This window comes from Ranitomeya variabilis, chromosome 1, assembly GCF_051348905.1.
Source record: "Ranitomeya variabilis isolate aRanVar5 chromosome 1, aRanVar5.hap1, whole genome shotgun sequence".
NCBI lineage: Eukaryota > Metazoa > Chordata > Amphibia > Anura > Dendrobatidae > Ranitomeya > Ranitomeya variabilis.
The window spans coordinates 265,280,602-265,302,485 of NC_135232.1; the positions used below are offsets into that span (position 1 = coordinate 265,280,602).

The 21,884-nt window shown below is 42.5% G+C and overlaps 1 protein-coding gene across 1 annotated transcript in view; it reads left to right on the top strand.

The window, feature by feature from the left end:
- The window catches only part of LOC143814339 (somatomedin-B and thrombospondin type-1 domain-containing protein-like), a 98,349-nt gene that overhangs the window by 58,192 nt on the left and 18,273 nt on the right, over positions 1 to 21,884 (top strand). The window contains exons 2-3 of the mRNA XM_077293447.1: positions 4,880 to 5,062; positions 5,166 to 5,256. Coding sequence (XP_077149562.1) covers positions 4,880 to 5,062; positions 5,166 to 5,256 — 274 coding nt within the window. The remainder of the gene's footprint in view (positions 1 to 4,879; positions 5,063 to 5,165; positions 5,257 to 21,884) is intronic.

Consider the following 21,884-nt stretch of genomic DNA (forward strand, 5'->3'; position numbering starts at 1 on the left):
ATGGAACTAGGCAGTATACCAACCTTTACGTGGAAAAATAAAAATTGCCATCAGGAGAAGGTTGGATTGATCTCAAAATACTTCCAACGAAGAATATGTAAAAGAGATCCAAACAATATTAGAACTGAGAGGGAGTCAAGCAGGACCACAAGAAAAAAAGGGAAAAAAACCAGGATCTATATCCACTGTTAAATACAAAAAAAAAAGAAAGAAAATTTATATTAAGATTGGATTGATCTTGAAATATCTTCAACAAAGAACTTTGAATGTGATCCATGCAATCCACAGAGTTTAAAACATTATTCACCTGAAAGTCTTCAAGAGATTTATCATAATTACTCTTATCTTTTTTTTTTGGGGGGGAGGGGGTTTAAAATAAATCAGGACTCTTTCATTCACCTAACGATTTTTGGAGAAATATCAAAATCAACAGTAAACGTAGACTTTTGTGTTACATTAGTCTATCTATATGGACTTTCAGAATAGTTTCTTGTATGAAAATATACATCAAATACTACAATTTGGATTCAATTGTGGTAAATATAACCCACTATTTTCTTTTCTTTTAGCCAGTTTATTTCCTTCACGCCACCTGTGCCCCTCTTTCCTTGCACTTATCTATGTATTGTAGGGATTCACTCGCTCAGGTGCAACGGCTGACACGCAGGAGACACGTTCCTTAGGCTTCTCCGCCTCTTTACACAGACTCCTGTCTGTAGTGTCCAGCTTAGACACACGGAAATCTGTCCACCATGGCAGATTCCCACACTCACTCACATGTGCCAAACACATCTCCATTAAGTAGCCTGAAACCACACCCAGAACCCATCACATGATTAGACATGTGGTTCTGACATCACCACAGGTCCTGACACAAACATAGACAGGCATGGTTATGCCCCTTACGGTGAGGTATATGGGTAGCCAGACCCTCCCATCTCTCAAAGCTACCCGTAACCCGGACCCAAATGTACTACACATTACCTTATGAGCATTACAGAAAACACTCTGGGTCACATCACAGCGACAAGCCTTCTCTGTGATACATACCTCCCGTCGATTAGACACCCTTTAGCCATGCTACAGTATGTACAGTACAGAGCAAAAGTTTGGACACACCTTCTCATTTAAAGATTTTGCTGTATTTTCATGACTATGAAAATTGTACATTCACACTGAAGGCATCAAAACTATGAATTAACACATGTGGAATTATATACTTAACAAAAAAGTGTGAAACAAGTGAAAATATGTCTTATATTCTAGGTTCTTCAAAGTAGCCACCTTTTGCTTTGATGACTGCTTTGCACACTCTTGGCATTCTCTTGATGAGCTTCAAGAGGTAGTCACCGGGAATGGTCTTCCAACAATCTTGAATGAGTTCCCAGAGATGCTTAGCACTTGTTGGCCCTTTTGCCTTCACTCTGCGGTCCAGCTCACCCCGAACCATCTCGATTGGGTTCAGGTCTGGTGACTGTGGAGGCCAGGTCATCTGGCGTAGCACCCCATCACGCTCCTTCTTGGTCAAAGATGTGTCTGCTGCTAGAACTCTGTGGCATTGACCTGGTCTCTAATCTGAGCTGCTGTTAACCTGCGATTTCTGAGGCTGGGGACTCGGATAAACTTATCCTCAGAAGCAGAGGTGACTCTTGGTCTTCCTTTCCTGGGGCGGTCCTCATGTGAGCCAGTTTCTTTGTAGCGCTTGATGGTTTTTGCAACTGCACTTGGGGTCACTTTCAAAGTTTTCCCAATTTGTCAGACTAACTGACCTTCACTTCTTAAAGTAATGATGGCCACTCGTTTTCTTTACTTAGCTGCTTTTTTCTTGCCATAATACAAATTCTAACAGTCTATTCAGTAGGACTATCAGCTGTGTATCCACCAGACTTCTGCTTAACACAACTGATTGTCCCAACCCCATTTATAAGGGAAGAAATCCCACTTATTAAACCTTACAGGGCACACCTGTGAAGTGTAAACTATTTCCGGTGACTACCTCTTGAAGCTAATCAAGAGAATGCCAAGAGTGTGCAAAGCAGTCATCAAAGCAAAAGGTGGCTTCTTTGTAGAACCTAGAATATAAGACATATTTTCAGTTGTTTCACACTTTTTTGTTAAGTATATAATTCCACATGTGTTAATTCATAGTTTTGATGCCTTCAGTGTGAATTTACAATTCTCATAGTCCTGAAAATACAGGAAAATCTTTAAATGAGAAGGTGTGTCCAAACTTTTGCTCTGTACTGTATATACAGTTGTGCTCAAAAGTTTACATACTCTGGCAGAATTTTTGCTTTCTTCGTCTTTTTTCAGTGAATATGAATAATAACACCGAAACTTTTTCTCCACTCATGGTTAGTGGATGGGCGAAGCCATTTATTGTCAAACTACTGTGTGTTATCTTTTTAAATCAGAATGACAACCCAAAACAACCAAATGAACCTGATCAAAAGTTCACATACCCATTTCTTAATGCCGTGTATTGCACCCTCTAACATCAATGACGGCTTGAAGTCTTACAATGAAGACAGGAGGCAGGGATTTCTTCCAGGCAGTGCACACCCTGGAGACTGAAAGACATCATTAGCATAAACACAGAATATAACATTTCTCAACAATAGTGACTTTTCCGTGCAGGAATTGATGTGGAAAAGCCCGTTCAGGTGAGCTGACTACCATACTTTTTCTTGCATTTCTCAACAAGACTGTTAATACGAGGCATACAGGTAGGACTAGCTTAACATTTCTATTACCTGTATGCCCATATTAATAGGTCATATATACGTCCTGGATTCCCTTTAGAAAGGAAGGACCAAGAAAAGGCATAATTAGTGAGTTTGTATACTACTACAGCCAGTGAACAAGTGGCCCTGAAATCTTCTGTTCAGTGGGTGGTGTGTACAGGGTTAGCACACTGAAGAAAGAAGAGAATACCATACTTAAAAAGATTTCTGTGTAGCAGAAGCAGCAGCTGGTAAGGACTGAACCGGAAAGTATAAAAACACTGCTGCCTTATCTACAGGCAAGTACCCAGTAGAGGAGATTCACTTTAGTATACCAGGTCAGCTGGGTGTCTGTAACTGTCCCCAATATGTCTTATTAATAGAGACCAAAAAGTATTCTGAGGGTGCCAGGTGTAAAAACAGCACAACTAATATTCATGTCACGCTGTGTAGTACAGTGATACATATTTGTATTTTTAGAACTATGTTCAAGCTACAATAAACTTTTCAGTTGTTCTGCATTTCATGAAAATGTTTATTTTGGTTTCAACAGGTTTCGTCTTTACATTGCTAAAGACCTGACTCTGGGTTCTATTATTTGGTAGACATGAGAAAATTAATGGGATATGAATTTGTTTGATTTTTTTTTAGGAATTCACTGAACCTGGATAATTTAAACAATTTATGATTCAATTTGCGCAAGTTGTTCAAAATTGCTGCCACTATTTTACAAATTGCATAGAAGATTGCTTGAGCCAGAGAGGAGTGAAAATAACCTCGGCATGGCTGGGCAAGCTTCTCCAGAATTCCTTGCAGTTATCACATCACATGGTATAGCACAGCCAATCAGGTAGGATACTCATATCTTGAATAAAAGCAGAAGCAGGGAATGCAGCAGCCTTTTTGTGTTGAAGACGTCACAGCTTAGACACGGAGATGGGGGGAGAGAGACAAAAAACACTAGACAAACATTAGTGTGACAACGCAGCAGTGAAGAACAGTTACCATCCATTTATCCACAACTAAATGTATTGTTGAGGTGACTGATATTACCGAGGCTGTGTTTGCATTAAAGCATTTGAAGTGAGTTATACAGTCCTAGGATAACTTAGAGTCTTATATACGTCTTTTCGGCATATAGAGTACTGAAAAAAATGTTTTTGCCATTCCGATATATCTTTTGTGATCCTTTTAGGGCAGAATACCGACTGCCTACAGCAAGTAAAGCAACATGCCACAACGTTTTGTCACATAGCTCATGTGTGAAAAAAAAAACTGTGACATTAGATCTCAAAGTAAACATGTAGTTTGTCTTGAGTCCATTACGCTGCTTCTGGTATGACAGATCATTAGCAAGAAGAATGAGAATCAGCAACGGTAGTTTGGAAAAAAAACCTTTTTTTTTTTAAATAAAAAAAATCAGCTGTCTAATACTATATTTATCTAGTGTTGTGATTTATAATATTTTCTAGTACCATCTCTATTGGGAAGTTTTGGCATGTCACTAGAGCATCTTATTATATACAGTGGGAAGCTGTCTATCTTGTAGTGTAGTGTTGGTTTCAGGCCAAAATAAACAGCTGAGGGAGGCGCTGAAGCATATGTAAATATGCAGACAGCACCCGTGTGAGAAAGAGTGTCCAGCCGGATCTGATTCAGAAACGTGGACTGCAAACATAACATCCTGCCACCTCCCATCTGGGCTTCAGACACCCACTGTGTGTCAACCTGACATCATGTCACAAAAGAAAAATTGAATTTACCTCTGTGCATGTTCCAAAGGAGAAGTAGTACACCAGTGAGAAGGTCTTGGAGCCAGTCATTAGAGGGCAACAATTTACTTGGCCATTCATAAAGTAGAAATTCGGATCACGGCATAAGGACTGTGAAGTGTGATACAGTAATTCTGTTAATGCATGATGTACATTTGTATCGTTGCTATTATTTTATGTCTTTGTATAAGTGCTTTTAATCTATGTAGTAATGTTAGTTAAATAACCTATTTAATATAAGATTACATGAGAACTTTTTTCCTGGATCCTCAAGCTGTGAGTCTTGGGTAAATTGTAGTCTTAAGAGTTCACAAAAAAGGAAGAAATAAATTAACTTTCATTTTTATATGGACCATTTTATTGCTATTTTTGTTTCCCTTGCAGTCTCACACTGTATAGTTGGTTCATGGGGGCCATGGAGTGAATGCAACTCTTTTTGTGGAGTTGGGAGCAAAGAGCGATCACGGCAAGTAAAAGTGCCTCCCGGGAGAGGAGGAAACCCCTGTCCAGATCTAAGACAGCGCCGTGGCTGCTATGGAGAAGACAACACCTGTCATTCCTCCAAAGGTTACATTTTATCCTTGTCTATTAATTGAAATTTGAGTTTTTGTTTTTTTTTTAAGCAGTTTTTCCTTATTCTTTGAACCTTATTAATTTGCATTTCTTTAAGAGGTTGCCAAAATATTGCCGAACTCTTTCAAAAGGGATTCCAGAGACCCCTGGAGAAGACCCCACACCACTATTTCTTTAAGGAGCCCCAGGTAAAGCAAATATATTACAAAAAAATGCCTCCAAATATGAAGGAATATCTCAAGGTACTTTCATTATTTTTGTATATGAGCTCTTACGAGCTGTTTATTTAGTTGCATTTTCTTCTATTAGGATCAAGGTTTAACTCACAGTAGTTTCTAAAAAGTCACTTTACTAGGTGAAAATCATGTAGAAGCATTAGTAACATGTGAGAGGTCAGCTCATGTGCTCTACTTTGTTACTGTGAGTTCAGTTAATGAGTTAAGCCACAGGGTAGCTGGGAGTGCCCACTCTGTTAATCCATTAAAGCAGGAAAGGAGGGCCCCTCCCCACATTTCAAAAACATAAAAGGAAGAGCTACTTTTGACTGAGGCATGCCCTTCACTCTGGTGCCAACACAAAACCATTTGTCACTAAACCAAGTCTTGGAAAATACCGTAAATGTGAACCAAAGCTAATAACGACTAGAACGTGTAAGGGAGACATGAGATATTATCTAGTTAAATATGGTTAGATGTTGCAGGGTGAAGAAAACAAAACTTTTTATTAGTATCCAGTTTCTCGATTGGACAGAACTTTACAATTCAGAAGGAACATCTACAGACAATATCAGACATTAAAGAGTAGCATATAATTCAACACATTCCAAGTGAAGTGAAGGCCTTGCTTGCAAGCTTACACTCTATGAATTACGGATTCTGACTGACTACTGGGCATAAAAAAAGATTTTTTATTGTTAATGTAAAATCGCTCTGTCATTTACTATATTGGGGGACACAGGACCGTGGGTATGTGCCCTGCCACTAAGAGACTAGGCAGCTCCATTTTGTTTCAAAAGCAAAACCCCCACCTCCAAAAAAAACAAACAGAAAACAGGAACCAGCATGACCTGAACCTAGGGAAGAAAAAAACATTGCCCACAAGCAACTAAAATTGATGCCAGGACATAAGCACTAGGAATAGGGAATGAGCTTTGTCCCCCAATATTTTCAACGTGAAAGGGATTTTATGGTAAGTAGAAGTGAACTGTTCTCATTAACAGCATTGGAGCCTTCAGCTCGGATGGATGAACAATTTGTAGGAAGATCAATGTTATGCAAGCCTAAATAGGTCCACCACGGTCTTTTCTGCTGTTATCTTGATAATATCAGGCTATCAGGTTGCTGGTCTTCCTCTTCGTCTTGTTTCTTCTATTCTTCCGACCATTCCATTATGTCTTTGTCTTGTGATTACTTTGTATGATGTGTCCAAAGTAGAAAAGTCATACCTTGGTGATCCTTGCTTTAAGTGACATGTCTGGCTTGATTTTTTCCAAAATTGATTTGTTTGTTCTTCTTGCCATCTCTGTTATTGATAACATCCTTCTCCAGTACCACATTTGAAAGGCATCGATTCTTCTGACTTGTTTCTTTTTTGTCAAGGTTTCACATTCATAAGTTACCACAGAAAAAGCCAAACCATGTATGAGCCGTGTTTTTGACACCAGTGAAATGTTCCCCAATTTGAAGACCTTGTCCAGTGACTTCATTGTTGATTTGCACTTAGCTATTTTCCTATTGACTTCCAGTGTCGGCGCTACATCTTAGGCGATCATTGAGTGGGTTGAAGCCCTTTACAACTTCCAGTTTGTCACTGTCAATCTCAAATGTGTCCCAGTCGTACCAGGCAGTAGTCAATATCTTTATTATCTTTCTGTTGAGTAGCAGTCCATGTTAGAGCTTTCCATCTTGGCACTCCATAGTAAGTCCTTCAGTCCATCTGCTCTTGTTGTTATCAATGTTGTATCATATGCATATTCAAGATTGTTGACGATTCATCCAGCAATTTTGATTTTTTCTTCTTTTTCGGCAAGTCTTGTCTTCCTGAAAATAACTTCTGCATGTAAATTGAAGAGAAATGGAGAAAGAATGCAGACTCATTCTTTGAACGATGTTGTGTCGCCATGTTCCATTGGATTGTTGCTTCTTGGACGATGTGAAGGTTCCTAATAAGGCTGATCAGATGGTTTGAGACAACCATATCCTTATATTCCAAATTTTATTGAAAACAACACAGTCATAGGCTTTCCTGTAGTTGATGAAGCAAAAATAGATCTCCTTGTTGTATTCTTTGTCCCTTTTTATTATTTATCTAATGTTAGCTACCACATCTCTTGTTCATCTGCCTTTTCTGAATCCTGCTTACTCCTCTGGCAGCTCTGTCAAAGTAAGACTGAAACCATCTTTATAAGATCTTCAGTAGTATTTTGCTGGCATGAGCGCAATAGTCCGATAGTTCCCACAGTCGATAGCTTCTCCCTTCTTCAGAATAAGAATAAACACAGATCTTGTCCAGTCCTTGGGCTATTTATCAGTTGCTTATACAACCCCTGGCAAAAATTATGGAATCACCGGCCTTGGAGGATGTTCATTCAGTTGTTTAAAAGCAGATCACAGGCACAAAACTAAAGTCATTTCAAATGGCAACTTTCTGGCTTTAAGAAACACTAGAAGAAATCAAGAACAAAAAATGTGGTAGTCAGTAAAGGTTACTTTTTTATCCAAGCATAGGGGAAAAATTATGGAATCACTCAATTCTGAGGAAAAAATTATGTAATCATGAAAAACAAACAAACAAAAAACACTCCAACACATCACTAGTATTTTGTTGCACCACCTCTGGCTTTTATAACAGCTTGCAGAACTCTAAAGCGAATTGTGAGAGAGGATCACAAGACCTCGGCTCCGAAAATCACTGCTGAGCTCAATGAACACCTACAGAACCCAGTTTCCACAAAAACTGTTCGTCGGGAGCTGCACAAATCTGGATTCCACGGAAGAGCTGCAATGAGAAAACCGCTGCTCTCAATTACAAATGTTTCCAAGCATTTAGAGTGGTGTAGAAACCTCCAGAATTGGTCCCTCGAGCAGTGGAAACAGGTGATATTCTCAGACGAATCATCGTTTACCGTATTTCCAACCTCCATGCCGAGTGTACGCTTGGAGACAGCTGAAAGAAGCATTCCATCCAAACTGCTTTCTCCCAACCGTAAAACATGGCGGAGGTTCTGTGATGATCTGGGGTGCTATTTCGTGGAGATCCGCCGGGCCAATGATATCCCTTCATGGAAGAATTAACAGCCGAGATTATTGAGGCATTTTGGGCGACAAAGTGCATCCAATGGTTCAAGCACTGTTCCCGGAGAGGAACGCCATCTTTCGGGATGATAATGCACCAATTCATACAGCTAGAATCGTTAAAGCATGGCACGAGGAATATTCTAATGAAGTTGAGCATCTCATCTGGCCCCCACAATCCCCAGACCTCAACATTATTGAGCATTTATGGTCGATTTTAGAAATTCACGTTAGACGTTGATTTCCGCCGCCATTGTCGCTCAAAGAACTGGAGGGTGTTTTAACTGCAGAATGGGCTAAAATTCCTTTGGAAACAATTCACACCTTGTATGAATCCATACCTCGGATAATTGAGGCAGTAATCGCCGCAAAAGGTGGACCTATACCATATTAAACTAACTTTTGTTGATGTTTCCAGGTGTTTCCATTATTTTGTCCAACCCCTGTATATATATATATATATATATATATATATATATATATATATATATATTATATACTAGCTATTGAACCCGTTCTACGCCCGGGTGGCGAGCATTTATACTGGTATATGGTCTCCATCCTGGTATGTGCTGCTTCCATCCTGAGCCCTAATCTTGTTATATGCTACACGTTATATGTACATATCCTACACGCAACCTCCGATCCTCACAAGATCTCCTTCTCTACTCCCCTCTTATCTCCTCTTCCCACAATCGCATACAAGATTTCTCTCGCGTATCACCCCTACTCTGGAACCCTCTACCACAACACATCAGACTCTCGCCCACCATCGAAACCTTCAAAAAGAATCTGAAGACCCACCTCTTCCGACAAGCCTACAACCTGCAGTAACCACCGATCGACCAAACCGCTGCATGACCAGCTCTACCCTCACCTACTGTATTCTCACCCATCCCTTGTAGATTGTGAGCCTTCGCAGGCAGGGTCCTCTCTCCTACTGTACCAGTTATGACTTGTATTGTTCAAGATTATTGTACTTGTTATTATGTATACCCCTCCTCACTTGTAAAGCGCCATGGAATAAATGGCGCTATAACAATAAATAATAATAATAATAATAATATGCTGCTACCATCCTGCACACTCATCCTGTTTTGTGCGCCTCCATCTTGTCTTGCTACTCTCTTCCTGTGCCCTCATCCTGTCATGTGCTCCCATCCTGCGCCCCAATCCTGTCATGTGCTGCTCCCATCCTGCGCCCCCATTCTGTGATGTGCTGCTCCCATCCTGTGCCCCCATCCTGTCATGTGCTGCTCCCATCCTGCGCCCCCATTCTGTGATGTGCTGCTCCCATCCTGCGCCCCCATTCTGTGATGTGCTGCTCCCATCCTGTGCCCCCATTCTGTAATGTGCTGCTCCCATCCTGCGCCCCCATTCTGTCATGTGCAGTAAAAACTCACTGGCTTGCTGTGCTGACGTATTTTCTACAGTATATTCAGTAGAAAGTGGCTGGATTGCTCCGTTGACGTATTTTATATATGCAGACCCTGTAGTATAAGGCAGCACCCCATAGGCAGACCCTGTAGTATAACACAGCACCCCACAGGCAGACTGCAATATAAGGCAGCACACCCCCATAGGCAGACTTTGTAGTATAAGGCAGCACCCCCCACAGGCAGACTGTGTAGTACAAGGCAGTACCCCCACAGGCAGACTCTAGTATAAGTCAGCAACCCACGAACAGTCAGACCCTGTAGTATAAGTCAGCAACCCCCGAACAGGCAGACCCTGTAGTATAAGGCAGCACCCCCCACCACAGGCAGACCCTGTAGTATAAGGCAGCACCCCCACAGGCAGACCCTGTAGTATAAGGCACCACCCCACATAGGCAGACTCTGTAGTATAAGGCAGCCCCCCAAAGGCAGACTCTGTAGTATAAGGCAGCACCCACGACAGGCAGACCATGTAGTATAAGGCATCCCCCACCCACAGGCAGACTCTGTAGTATAAGGCAGCACTCCCACAGGCAGACTGTAGTACAAGGCAGCACCCCCACGGGCAGACTCTAGTACAAGGCAGCACCCCCACAGGCAGACTCCATAGTATAAGGCAGCACCCCCCCACAGGCAGACTCTAGTATAAGGCAGCACCCCCCACCCACAGGCAGACTCTGTAGTATAAGGCAGCACCCCACAGTCAGACTCTGTAGTATAAGGCAGCACCCCCCACAGGCAGACTCCATAGTATAAGGCAGCACCCCCCCACAGGCAGACTCTGTAGTATAAGGCAGCACTCCCACAGGCAGACTGTAGTACAAGGCAGCACCCCCACGGGCAGACTCTAGTACAAGGCAGCACCCCCACAGGCAGACTCCATAGTATAAGGCAGCACCCCCCCACAGGCAGACTCTAGTATAAGGCAGCACCCCCCACCCACAGGCAGACTCTGTAGTATAAGGCAGCACCCCACAGTCAGACTCTGTAGTATAAGGCAGCACCCCCCACAGGCAGACTCTGTAGTATAAGGCAGCACCCCCCCCACAGGCAGACTCTGTAGTATAAGGCAGCCCCCCAAGGCAGACTCTGTAGTATAAGGCAGCACCCTCTCCCACAGGCAGACCCTGTAGTATAAGGCAGCACCCCCCACAGGCAGACAGTGTAGTATAAGGCAGCACCCCCCACAGGCAGACCCTGTAGTATAAGGCAATACCCCCCGTCACAGGCAGAGTCTGTAGTATAAGGCAGCACCCCCCCAGAGGCAGACAGTGTAGTATAAGGCAGCACCCCCCACAGGCAGATTCTGTACTATAAGGCAGCACCCCCCAGGCAGACTCTAGTATAAGACAGCACCCCCCCACAGACAGACTGTGTAGTATAAGGCAGCACCCCCTCCCTCAGGCAGACTCTGTAGTATAAGGCAGCCCCCCAAAGGCAGACTCTGTAGTATAAGGCAGCACCCCCCACAGGCAGTGTAGTATAAGGCAGCACCCCCCCACAGGCAGACCCTGTAGTATAAGGCAACACCCCTCCTTCACAGGCACTCTGTAGTATAAGGCAGCACTCCCCCCACAGGTAGACTCTGTAGTATAAGGCAGAACCCTCCCACAGGCAGACCTTGCAGTATAAGGCAGCGCCCATAAAGAAAAACAATACTCACCTCATCTTCCTGGTTTCTGTGCTTCTACCGCTCACCTCCGGACCGCAGGTGCCGGGCAGTGAGATCATAGCGCTCCCTGTCAGTGTCGGCATCGGTGACGTCAGACGCTGACAGGGGGATGGTGGGAGGAGCATAGCGCTCCTTCCCTCATCAATGCGTTCAGCTGCATCGACTATGCAGATACAGCTGACCCTGCCATGACAGGTGGGGGGCCCACTGCTGGCACCACCCCGCCTGCTCATGGGCCCACAACGGCCGGGCGGCAGAGCAGGGAGATCGATTCTCCCTGCCTTGCCGCAGAATGTAACTGTATCGGCGCTCTGTGCACGCCAATAGTTACAGTAGCGTAGCTCCAGGTGGGCCCCCTCTCAGCACCGGGTCCGGGGCGATGGCCCCCTCTGCCCCCCCGGTAGCTACGCTACTGCCAGATAGGTAAGTTGTTGTGCCGGAGATCGCGGTATGCGTTTAGTGCTTACACATACCGAGATCTCATGGGCCACAATCCTCTTCCCCGGATGCTTAACTCTGTGGGGTCCAGACTGCGCAGGTGCGGTGCGCTTGCGCAGTCTTTAAAGGCTTAGGACAGAGTGACCTCAAATAATGCAAAAAAACAAGTTCATAATAATTTAGAAGCAATAATACTAATGTTTTAACTTAGGAAGAGTTCAGAAATTAATATTTTGTGGAATAACCATGATTTTTTATCACAGCTTTTATGCATCTTGGCATGCTTTCCACCAGTCTTTCACACTGCTTTTGGGTGACCTTATGCCACTACTGGTACAAAAATGTAAGCAGTTCTTCTTTGTTTGATGGCTTGTGACTATCCATCTTCCTCTTGATTATATTCCAGAGGTTTTCAATGGGGTTCAGGTCTCGAGATTGGGCTAGCCATGACAGGAATTTGATGTGGTGGTCCTTCATCCACACCTTGATTGACCTAGCTGTGTGGCATGGCGCATTGTCCTGCTGGAAAAAACAGTCCTCTGAGTTGGGGAACATTGCCTGAGCAGAAGGAATCAACTGTTCTTCCATGATAACCTTGTATGTAGCTTGATTCATACGTCCTTCGCAAAGATCAACCTGCCCAATTCCAGCCTTGCTGAAGCATCCCCAGATCATCACCAAATTTCACAGTGGGTGCAAGACACTGTGGCTTTTACGCCTCTCCAGGTCTCCTTCTAACCATTGGACGACCAGGTGTTGGGCAAAGCTGAAAATTAGACTCATCAGAGAAGATTACCTTACTCCAGTCCACTATGGTCCAATCCTTATGGTCTTTGACAAACTTCAGCCTGGCTCTCCTTTGCGTCTCATTGATAAAAGGCTTTTTTCTAGCTTTACATGATTTGAGTCCTGTCTCTAGGAGCCTGTTACGAACTGTTCTTGCCGTGCACTTCACCCCAGCTGCCATTTGCCATTCCTTTTGTAAGTCACTTGATGTCATCCTGCGGTTGCTGAGTGATATTTGAATAAGATGATGGTCATCCCGGTCAGTGGAGATTCGTTTTCACCCTCTGCCAGCTTTGTTGTCCCCCAATGTCTGCTGCTTGACCTTGTTGTAATGGACTGCCATCTTAGAAATTTTAAGGATGGAGGCAACATGACGCTCACTGTGTCCCTCTGCTAGTAAAGCCAGAATTGAGCCCTTCTTTTCCTCACTCAAGACTTTTCAACTCCTTGGGCATGGTTCAAAGTTATTTTTTAATTCCTATTACTTTTGGGATATTACTAGCACTTGTTTTGCCATCCAGCTTGCCCTATTGCAAGAGGATCGTGAACACCACAGCAGTGCTTTTTATACTTTCCTTCGTTAAATAACATTTAGTTCAGGTGATCACTTAATCAGAAGCACATTACGTAGAATGAGGTGTACTTTGGTTGGAATTCAACTGACACTGGAATGGAATGGCTGTCAGACATATAGAGATGCTGATTTTTATAAAACTGTGCAGTGGTCTCTTAATTTTTGCCAGAGCTGGATATATATATATATATATAATACATACAGTGTTAAAATATATATATATATATATATATATATATATATACATACATGTACTGTATGTGTATCGATTTTATTTTTACTATGTGTATATGTACTATATGCGTGTATATACAGCCTTCAAAAAAATAAAGAGAATACTTAAACAACACAATGTAACTTCAAGTCAATCGCACTTTTGTGAAATTAACCTGTCCACTTATGAGGCAACACTGATTGTGAATATTTCCTGTTGGTGTGCAAATGGAACGGACAACAGGGAGAAATGATAGGCAATTAGCAACCTATAAAGGAGTGGTTCTGCAGGGGGTGTCCTCATCCTTTTTAGCTGTTGTTTTGGTTGATTTTATTTGTGATATTCTATCTCTCAATGTTAAAATTAACTTACCCTTAAAATTATAGACTGTTCATGTATTTGTCAGTGGGCAAACTTACAAAATCAGCAAGGGATCAAATAAATATTTCCTTCACTGGCAGCGTTTATCTTGTGCAGCACTCCAGAGATGCTCTTGCTGGGTACTGGGATGAGCTGGAAGCTGTGGGCCGCCTGCTCCTCATCACCCCTCAGGCTCTTGGCTGGTGGCAGGGGTAGCCAGAGCTCAAGTTGCTGGAGGGTCAGTTTGGTGCTAGACACCAGTGAGGGAAAGGCTCTCTTGTGGGTGCCGCCGTTGAACATGGCCTTGACACCCTCCCAGGAGTGCACCAGGTTGTCGGAGGCGGTGGGGTTGCTGAGAAGCAGGTGCCACCTCCTGCTGTTGAAGTTGGTGGTAGTCGGCCCCCCACTCCAGGGCCCCGGCACTTGCCCAGGTGGGGGCGCCGGACCTGTATGTAATGTATGTTTATATATGTACTGTATATGTGTGCATATAGCTATACGTATGTGGTGAATATCTATATGGATCTATATACTGTATATGTGTGTCCATATACAGTTGTGTGAAAAAGTGTTTGTCCCTTTCCTAGTTTCCTATTCTTTTGCATGTTTGACACACTTAAATATTTCAGATAACCAAATAAATTTAAATATGAGACAAAGATAACACAAGTAAACACAAAATGTAGTTTTTAAATGAAGGTATTTATTATTAAAGGAAAAAGAAATCCAAACCCACAGGGCCCCGTGTGAAAAGTAATTTTGCCCCCTAAACCTAATAACTGGTTGGGCCACCCTTAGCACCAACAACTGAAATCAAGCGTTTGCGATAACTCATCTATGCAGAATTATTGTAATTCTGCCACTTTGGAGGGTTTTCGAGAATGAACCACCTTTTTAAGGTCATGTCACAGCATCTCAATCGGATAAACCCCTTAACGACCGCCGATAAGCCTTTTAACAGCGGCAGTTAAGGGTACTTATTCCTCAGCGCCTATTTTTAACGTGGCTGAAAAATAAGGGTATAGCGCCCCCCAGCATTAGAATATCTCGACCCTAGAGAACATGATCAGGTATGGTTTTTACAGTCCCCTGTCACATGTTCATTGAATAACAGCGATCACATTTGGTATGCGCACTTTGCGGATTTGCTTGTGTAAAATTCTACGCAAATTCTGCCTCTGTTGGCAGAAAATGCAGTTGAAAATCGGCGCTTTTTTATGCGGATTTGATGCGGATTTTCATGCTGATATTCTTGCGTATTTGTAAATCCTTAGAGCTAAATAAAGATATATTATTAAAAAAAGAATTGTGATGCCATTTCCTTGTTCACCCTCTTCATCCAGATATCTTCATTATTATTATTATATAAAGACTTACACCGACACACACCAGTCTTTGTAGGAGCATTAACATAATAAACCTACATATGCTGTAACAAATAAACAACTGTCAGAAATCTGCGTGAAACGCAATATGTTTATTTTTCAAAAAATAAAAAAAAAAATTGTGTAGGCTCCCGCATAATTTTAATAACCAGCCCCACCAGACGGGCAGATGTTAATATTCTGGGAAGGAGCCAATAACCATAAAGGTTCCCAGGCTATTAATATCAGCGCACAGCTGTTTGCTTAGCCTTTACTGACTAGTTTACAGGGGAACCCCAGAAAAAAATTGACATGGGATTTCCCTATAAAATCGAATCAGCGAAAGCTAGGCAGACAGCTGAGGGCTGATATTAATAGTCTGGGAAGGGGCCATGGATATTGGCACCCCCCAGGCTAAAAACATCAGCTCTCAGCCGTCCCAGAAATGGCACATCTTGTAGATGCGCCATTTCTGGCACTTAGCCTCGCTCTTCCCACTTGTGCTGTAGCGGCGGTGGCAAGTGGGGTTTATATTTGTGGGGTTGATGTCACCTTTGTATTGTCAGGTGACATCAAGCCCACAGGTTAGTAATGGAGAGGCGTCTGTAAGACACCTATCCATTACTAACCCCATAGTTACATGGTAAATAAAGACACGGCCAGAATAAAGTCCTTTATTTGAAATAATCACACTCCTTTATTGAATCTTAATTTACCATACTTACTGAACGCCTAATCTCTGACGCCCTCGTCTCCTGCAACAAAAATAAAATAATAAATCACCATATAATACTTCCTGTCCAACGTAGTCCATTACCGAGTGTCCTACGACGATCTCACGTGTAGAAAAGTCACATTGGGAGATGTGACTGCTCTACCCGGGGTCCGGCGACACACTGGGGGAGTGATTACCTCCTGTCAGTGTATCACTGAGAGTTCACCGGAGTTCATCAGCTCCAGTGCTCTCACTTACGGCACCGCAGTGGTGCCGCAAGTGAGCACATTGGAGCTTATCAGCTAATGAACTCCAGTGAACTCTCGCGGCGACTCAGTTCTACACTGCGGGAGCGATTACCGGAGGCCGGGTAGAGCGGTCACATCTTCCGATGTGACTGTTCTACACCTGAGATCGTCGTGGGACACTCGTTATTAAATGGACTACGACGGAAAGGTCAGTATATATTGGTTTATTATTTTTGATTGCTTGCAGGAGATGTGGGTGTCGGAGATTAGGTGTTTGGTGAGTATGTATATTGTATGCAATTATGTAAATTTTTTTTTTTTTTTTAACAATTGAACACAGGTGCCGGATGATGGGACTACTCTCCCAACATCGGCTCATGCTGTCACTGTTATATCACACACACAGACACCCACAGACAGACACACAGACACCCGAAGACACACACAGACACGCACATATTCTCCGCCCACACACTCTTCCTCCTTCTGACATCATTACCTTTCTGCAGCAATTTTGGCACGCAAACCTTTTTACACCTGTGGTATAGCTGCGGATTTGACTGACTCAATGTAAGTCAATGGATGCAGAAATGCTGCAGATCCGCAAAAAGAATTGACATGCTGCAGAAAATAAAAGGCTCCTAATCAGGACGGAATTTTCCGCAGCATGTGCACGCCAATTCTGGATTCCCATTGATTTACCTTGCGGATTTGGAGTAATTCTGCACTGAAAAAACGCTGCGGTGTGCACGTAGCCTTATTAAAAAATGCTGATTTAAAATTAATTTCTCTCATCTGATATGATCTAACATATCACAGAAGAGAGAAATGTGCTCCCCCCATCCCTCAGACACATGTACAGTTCGCCTGCTGAGATTTGCCAGCCGGTACCCTGCAACAATAGGGAACTTGGTAAAAAATTAGTAAATCAAATCCCCCTTTGTAATCACCTTAGTTAGATAAAAATGATAAAAAATGTTTTCCATTCTTTGTTGTAGGTAGACTTTTTTTTTCAAAAGTAAAAAAAAATGACGATATGACAGCTACTGTTCAGAGCAAGTGCTTGCTACTCAAGTTTACATTGCGTACTCGGGTATGCACACAGTATTGTGGATCCCCGCATGTTTTTTGGGTTTCTAACAGTCATGACACATGCGGGGCAGGGACTCAAGGACCCGCGGTGTTCAGTGCATACCTGATGCAAACTGGAGTAGCAAGCACTCACAACACTAATGAGGACATATTTTGTCTAATGCTATCAAATTCTGTGTCATACCTGTGGGTTCAAAATGCTCACTATACCCCAGGATAAAATCCTTGAGGGGTGTGGTTTCATAAATGGGATCACTTGTGGGGGTTTCCACTGTTTAGGCACATCAGAGGCTCGACAAACATGACATGGCATCCGCTCTTGATTCCAGCCAATCTTGCGTTCAAAAAGTCAAACAGTGCTCCTTCCCTTCCGAGCCCCATCCGCCCAAACAGTAGATATCCCTCACGAATGGGGTATCGGCGTGCTCAGGAGAAATTTCACAACAAATTTTGTGGTCCATTTTCTCTTGTTACTACAAAAGTTTGAGTAAAAAGTAAATTTTTTGTGAAAAAGTTAAATGTTCATTTTTTCCTTCCACATTACTTAAGTTACTGTGAAGCAACTGAAGGGTTAATAAACTTCTTGAATGTGGTTTTGAAAACCGTGAGGGGTGCAGTTTTTACAATGGTGTCACTTTTGGGTATTTTTCCGTCATATAGACCCTTCAAAGTCACTTCAAATGTGATGTGGTGCCTAAAAAAAATGGTTTGGGAAATTTGGTTGGAAAAATGAGAAATCGATGGTCAACTTTTAACTGTTCTAACTTCCTAACAAAAAAAAATTATGTTTTCAAAATTGTACTGATTTAAGGTAGACAAGTGGGAAATGTTATTTATGAACTATTTTGTGCGACATGACTCTCTGATATAAGAGCACAAAAATTAAACGCTTGAAAATTGAAACATTTTTGCCAAATTTCCGTTTTTTTTCCTCCTAAATAAATGCAAGCCATATCGAAGGAATTTTTACCACGCTACGAATGAGTGGGATACATTTACTTTGAAGTATTCCAAAGTTATTACCACAAAAAGTGACACTGGTCCGAATTGTTAAATTTGGCTTGGTCATTAAGGTCAAAATTGGCTCGGTTACTAAGGGGTTAAGCTCAGGACTTTAACTAGGCCACTCCAAAGTCTTAATTTTGCTTTTTCTTAAACCATTAAGAGGTGGACTTGCTGGTTTGTTTTGGATAGTTATCCTGCTGCATAACACAGGTGCGTTTCAGCTTGAGGTCATGAACAGATAGCTGGACATTCTCCTTCAGGATTTTTTGATAGACAGCAAAATTCATGGTTCCATTTACCATTCCAAGCCTTCCAGGTCCTGAAGCTGCAAAACCGCCCCAGACCATCACACTGCCACCACATTTTACTGTTGGCATGATGTTCCTTTTCTGACATGCTGTGTTACTTCTACGCCAGATGTAATGGAACATACACCTTCCAAAAAGTTAAACTTTTGTCTCGTCAGTCCACAGAATATTCTCCCAAAAGTCTTAGGGATCATCAAGATGTTTTCTGGCAAAACTGAGACGTGCCTTTATGTTCTTATTGCTCAGCAGTGGTTTTTGTCTTGGAACTCTGCCATGCAGGCCATTTTTGCCCAGTCTCTTATGGTGGAGTCATGAACACTGACCTTAACTAAGGCAAGTAAGGCCTGTAGTTCTTTGGATGTTGTTTTGGGGTCTATTGTGACCTCTTTGATGAGTCGTCGTTGCACTCTTGGGGTAATTTTGGTCGTCTGGCCACTCCTGGGAAGGTTCACCACTGATCCATGTTGTCACAATTTGTGAATAATGGCTCTCACTGTGGTGAGCTGGAGTCCTAAAGCTTTAGAAATGGCTTCATAACCTTTTCCAGACTGATATATTTCTCATTTACTCAATTCATTGGATTGTGGCATGATGTCTAGCTTTTGAGGATCTTTTGGACAACTTCACTGTCAGGAAGGTCCTATTTAAGTGATTTCTTGATTGAGACCAGGCGTGGCAGTAATCAGGCCTGGCTGTAGCTAGGGAATTTGAACTCTGCTTTCCAAAGATGTGATAAAGCACAGTTAATTTATGTTTTAAGTTGGGGAATCACTTTTTCACACTGGGGAATCACTTTTTCACACAGGGCCCTGTAGGTTTGGATTTCTTTTCCTCTTAATAATAAAGACTTTCATTTAAAAACTGCATTTTGTGTTTACTTGTGCTATCTTTGTCTAATATTTAAATTTGTTTGGTAATCTGATGCTAACACTCATGCAAACATACAAAAAAATAGGAAATCAGGAAGGGGCAAACTTTTTCACACAACTGTATGTACTGCGTGTATATATAGATGTTTATGTACTGTGTATGTTCTATATGTGTATATGTTCTGTATGCGTGTATATATAGTTATATATGTATGTGTATTTACTGTATTGCTTCAGAATCAAACCCTCCCAGGAAGCCCTTCCCTGTATTTCTCCAACTTCGATTTTCCTGCTTTGTTGCAGATTTGTGGAAACAAGTGAATTTTTAAATGTCTGAACAGCTGTAAACCCTTTTTTATTTTCAATCTGATAGTTTTCAAATTTTTAGTTGGTTGGTTGGGTCTATGCTTCTGTTTAACTTAGGCCCCATTCATATGTCTGATTTTCTTGTACATGTGCTATCGATGTTTAGCAGATGGCACATGGACATATTATAGCATAGGGTTGCATTCACACATCCAATGGTTTAAAACAAAATTGTGATACAAGTTCAAGTTTGGTCTGATTTGCACGAATAAGTTTATGATGTGAAAAAAACCAACAGGGTTGCCATTCATTTTGCATCTGCGTCTGCTAGGCCTCATTCACAGATCCATATTTAAATATGTACTGTGACAGGGTCACTGCCACTGTATGTGAGGGGAGATATGTCACAAAGATTGCTTTCTTCAGTGATCTGAAAACCATAAGTTTCTTTCCAGCATGTTATGTGCTGAAGGGGTTAACCAGCCATGATAAGGGACTGTGTTTTCGAGGAGTAGGTCAGAGATGGGCGGGATGCCTACTCCCCATATCTCCACCTCAAGGGTGTGGCGGGGAAGTTAAATGTTCAGCCACTGTTTTTTTCTCTATGTGTTGTATTTTGGAGAGAGTCTCCGGATGTGGCTCCAGAACGAGCTGAAGACATATGGTGGTCTGAGCGAGCGAACCCCTCAGATATAAGGACTTGCAGTGATTTATCTTTTGTGTTGCCCTTGTGCCAGAAAGGCCATGTTTCCTTTACTGAACCCTGCTATGGTTTATGCTGATCCATAATAAACCAGCAGGTGAGTTACCTAAGGCTACTTTCACACTAGCGTCGGTACGGGGCCGTCGCGCTGTATCGGCCCGACGTACCGACGCATACTGTGCAAGCACCGCACAACGGGGGCAGCAGATGCTGTTTTTCCACGCATCCGCTGCCCCATTGTGAGGTGTGGGGGCGGAGTTCCGGCCGCGCATGCGCGGTCGGAAATGGCGGACCGTCGGCACAAAAAAACGTTACATGTAACGTTTTTTGCTGCCGGCGGTCCGCCACAACACGACGCAACCGTCGCACGACGGTTGCGACGTGTGTCAATACGTCGCTAATGTTAGTCTAAGGGGAAAAAACGCATCCTGCAGACGACTTTGCAGGATGCGTTTTTTCGCCAAAATGACGCATTGCGACGTATGCAAAAAAAAACGCTAGTGTGAAAGTAGCCTAAGAAGCGTTCCTGTGTCTACTTCTGAAAGCAGCCGATTGAGTCAACCCCTCACAGTACATTAAAAAAATGGTACCAGTGTCATCAGTGTTTTAGATCAGTTTTTGGTCCACGAGTCCATTTTTACCATCAGTCATTTTCATGGATGGACAAAAATTCTAAATCTTCTCCTATCCTTTGCAATGTTAAATATGTATAGCATATTGATTGTACACGGATGCTATCCATGTGCTGTACTTGTTTTTCACTGACCCATAGACTTGTATTCGGACTTTTCATCTGTGGTACTAGAAAAAAATGAACATGTGAATAGCACCATAGATTACAATCAGTGCAACACAGACATCTGAATAAGGCTTTAACAACACATTTGAATTTGGCTTTAGGGTATGGGCACCCCACACAACTGCTTTATTTAGGTGAGTCTGCCCTGAAACCTTGAAAAAGGCGCTCAGAAAAAGCTCAAACGAATGAATATGTAACTTTCTATGTTAAAATAACTCGCTGTTCATGTGTTCAGTCTTATGAGTGTCATAACAGCTATAGGTTTCAAAAGACGCCAAGTGGGTAAAAGAAGTCCATTCTTGTGTTTTCCACTCCTTTAAAATACAAGTTAATGGGAAGGCTCAGAAAACAACTGGTCATCTTTTCGAGTGATTTGTCAGCACTTTCGCTTCAGAAACCACTAGCGGTTACTTCCTCGTTGAATCGATATAAAAAAAAGTGAATGGAAACCACCAGGAAAAAAAAAAACTAATTGAAAAACACAAAAAAACGAGGCAGCAAGTACTCAAGACAGACTAGATGCATCACTTTATACTTATTTGTGTGTTTTTGTATGTTAATGTACACTCACCGGCCACTTTATTAGGTACACCATGCTAGTAACGGGTTGGACCCCCTTTTGCCTTCAGAACTG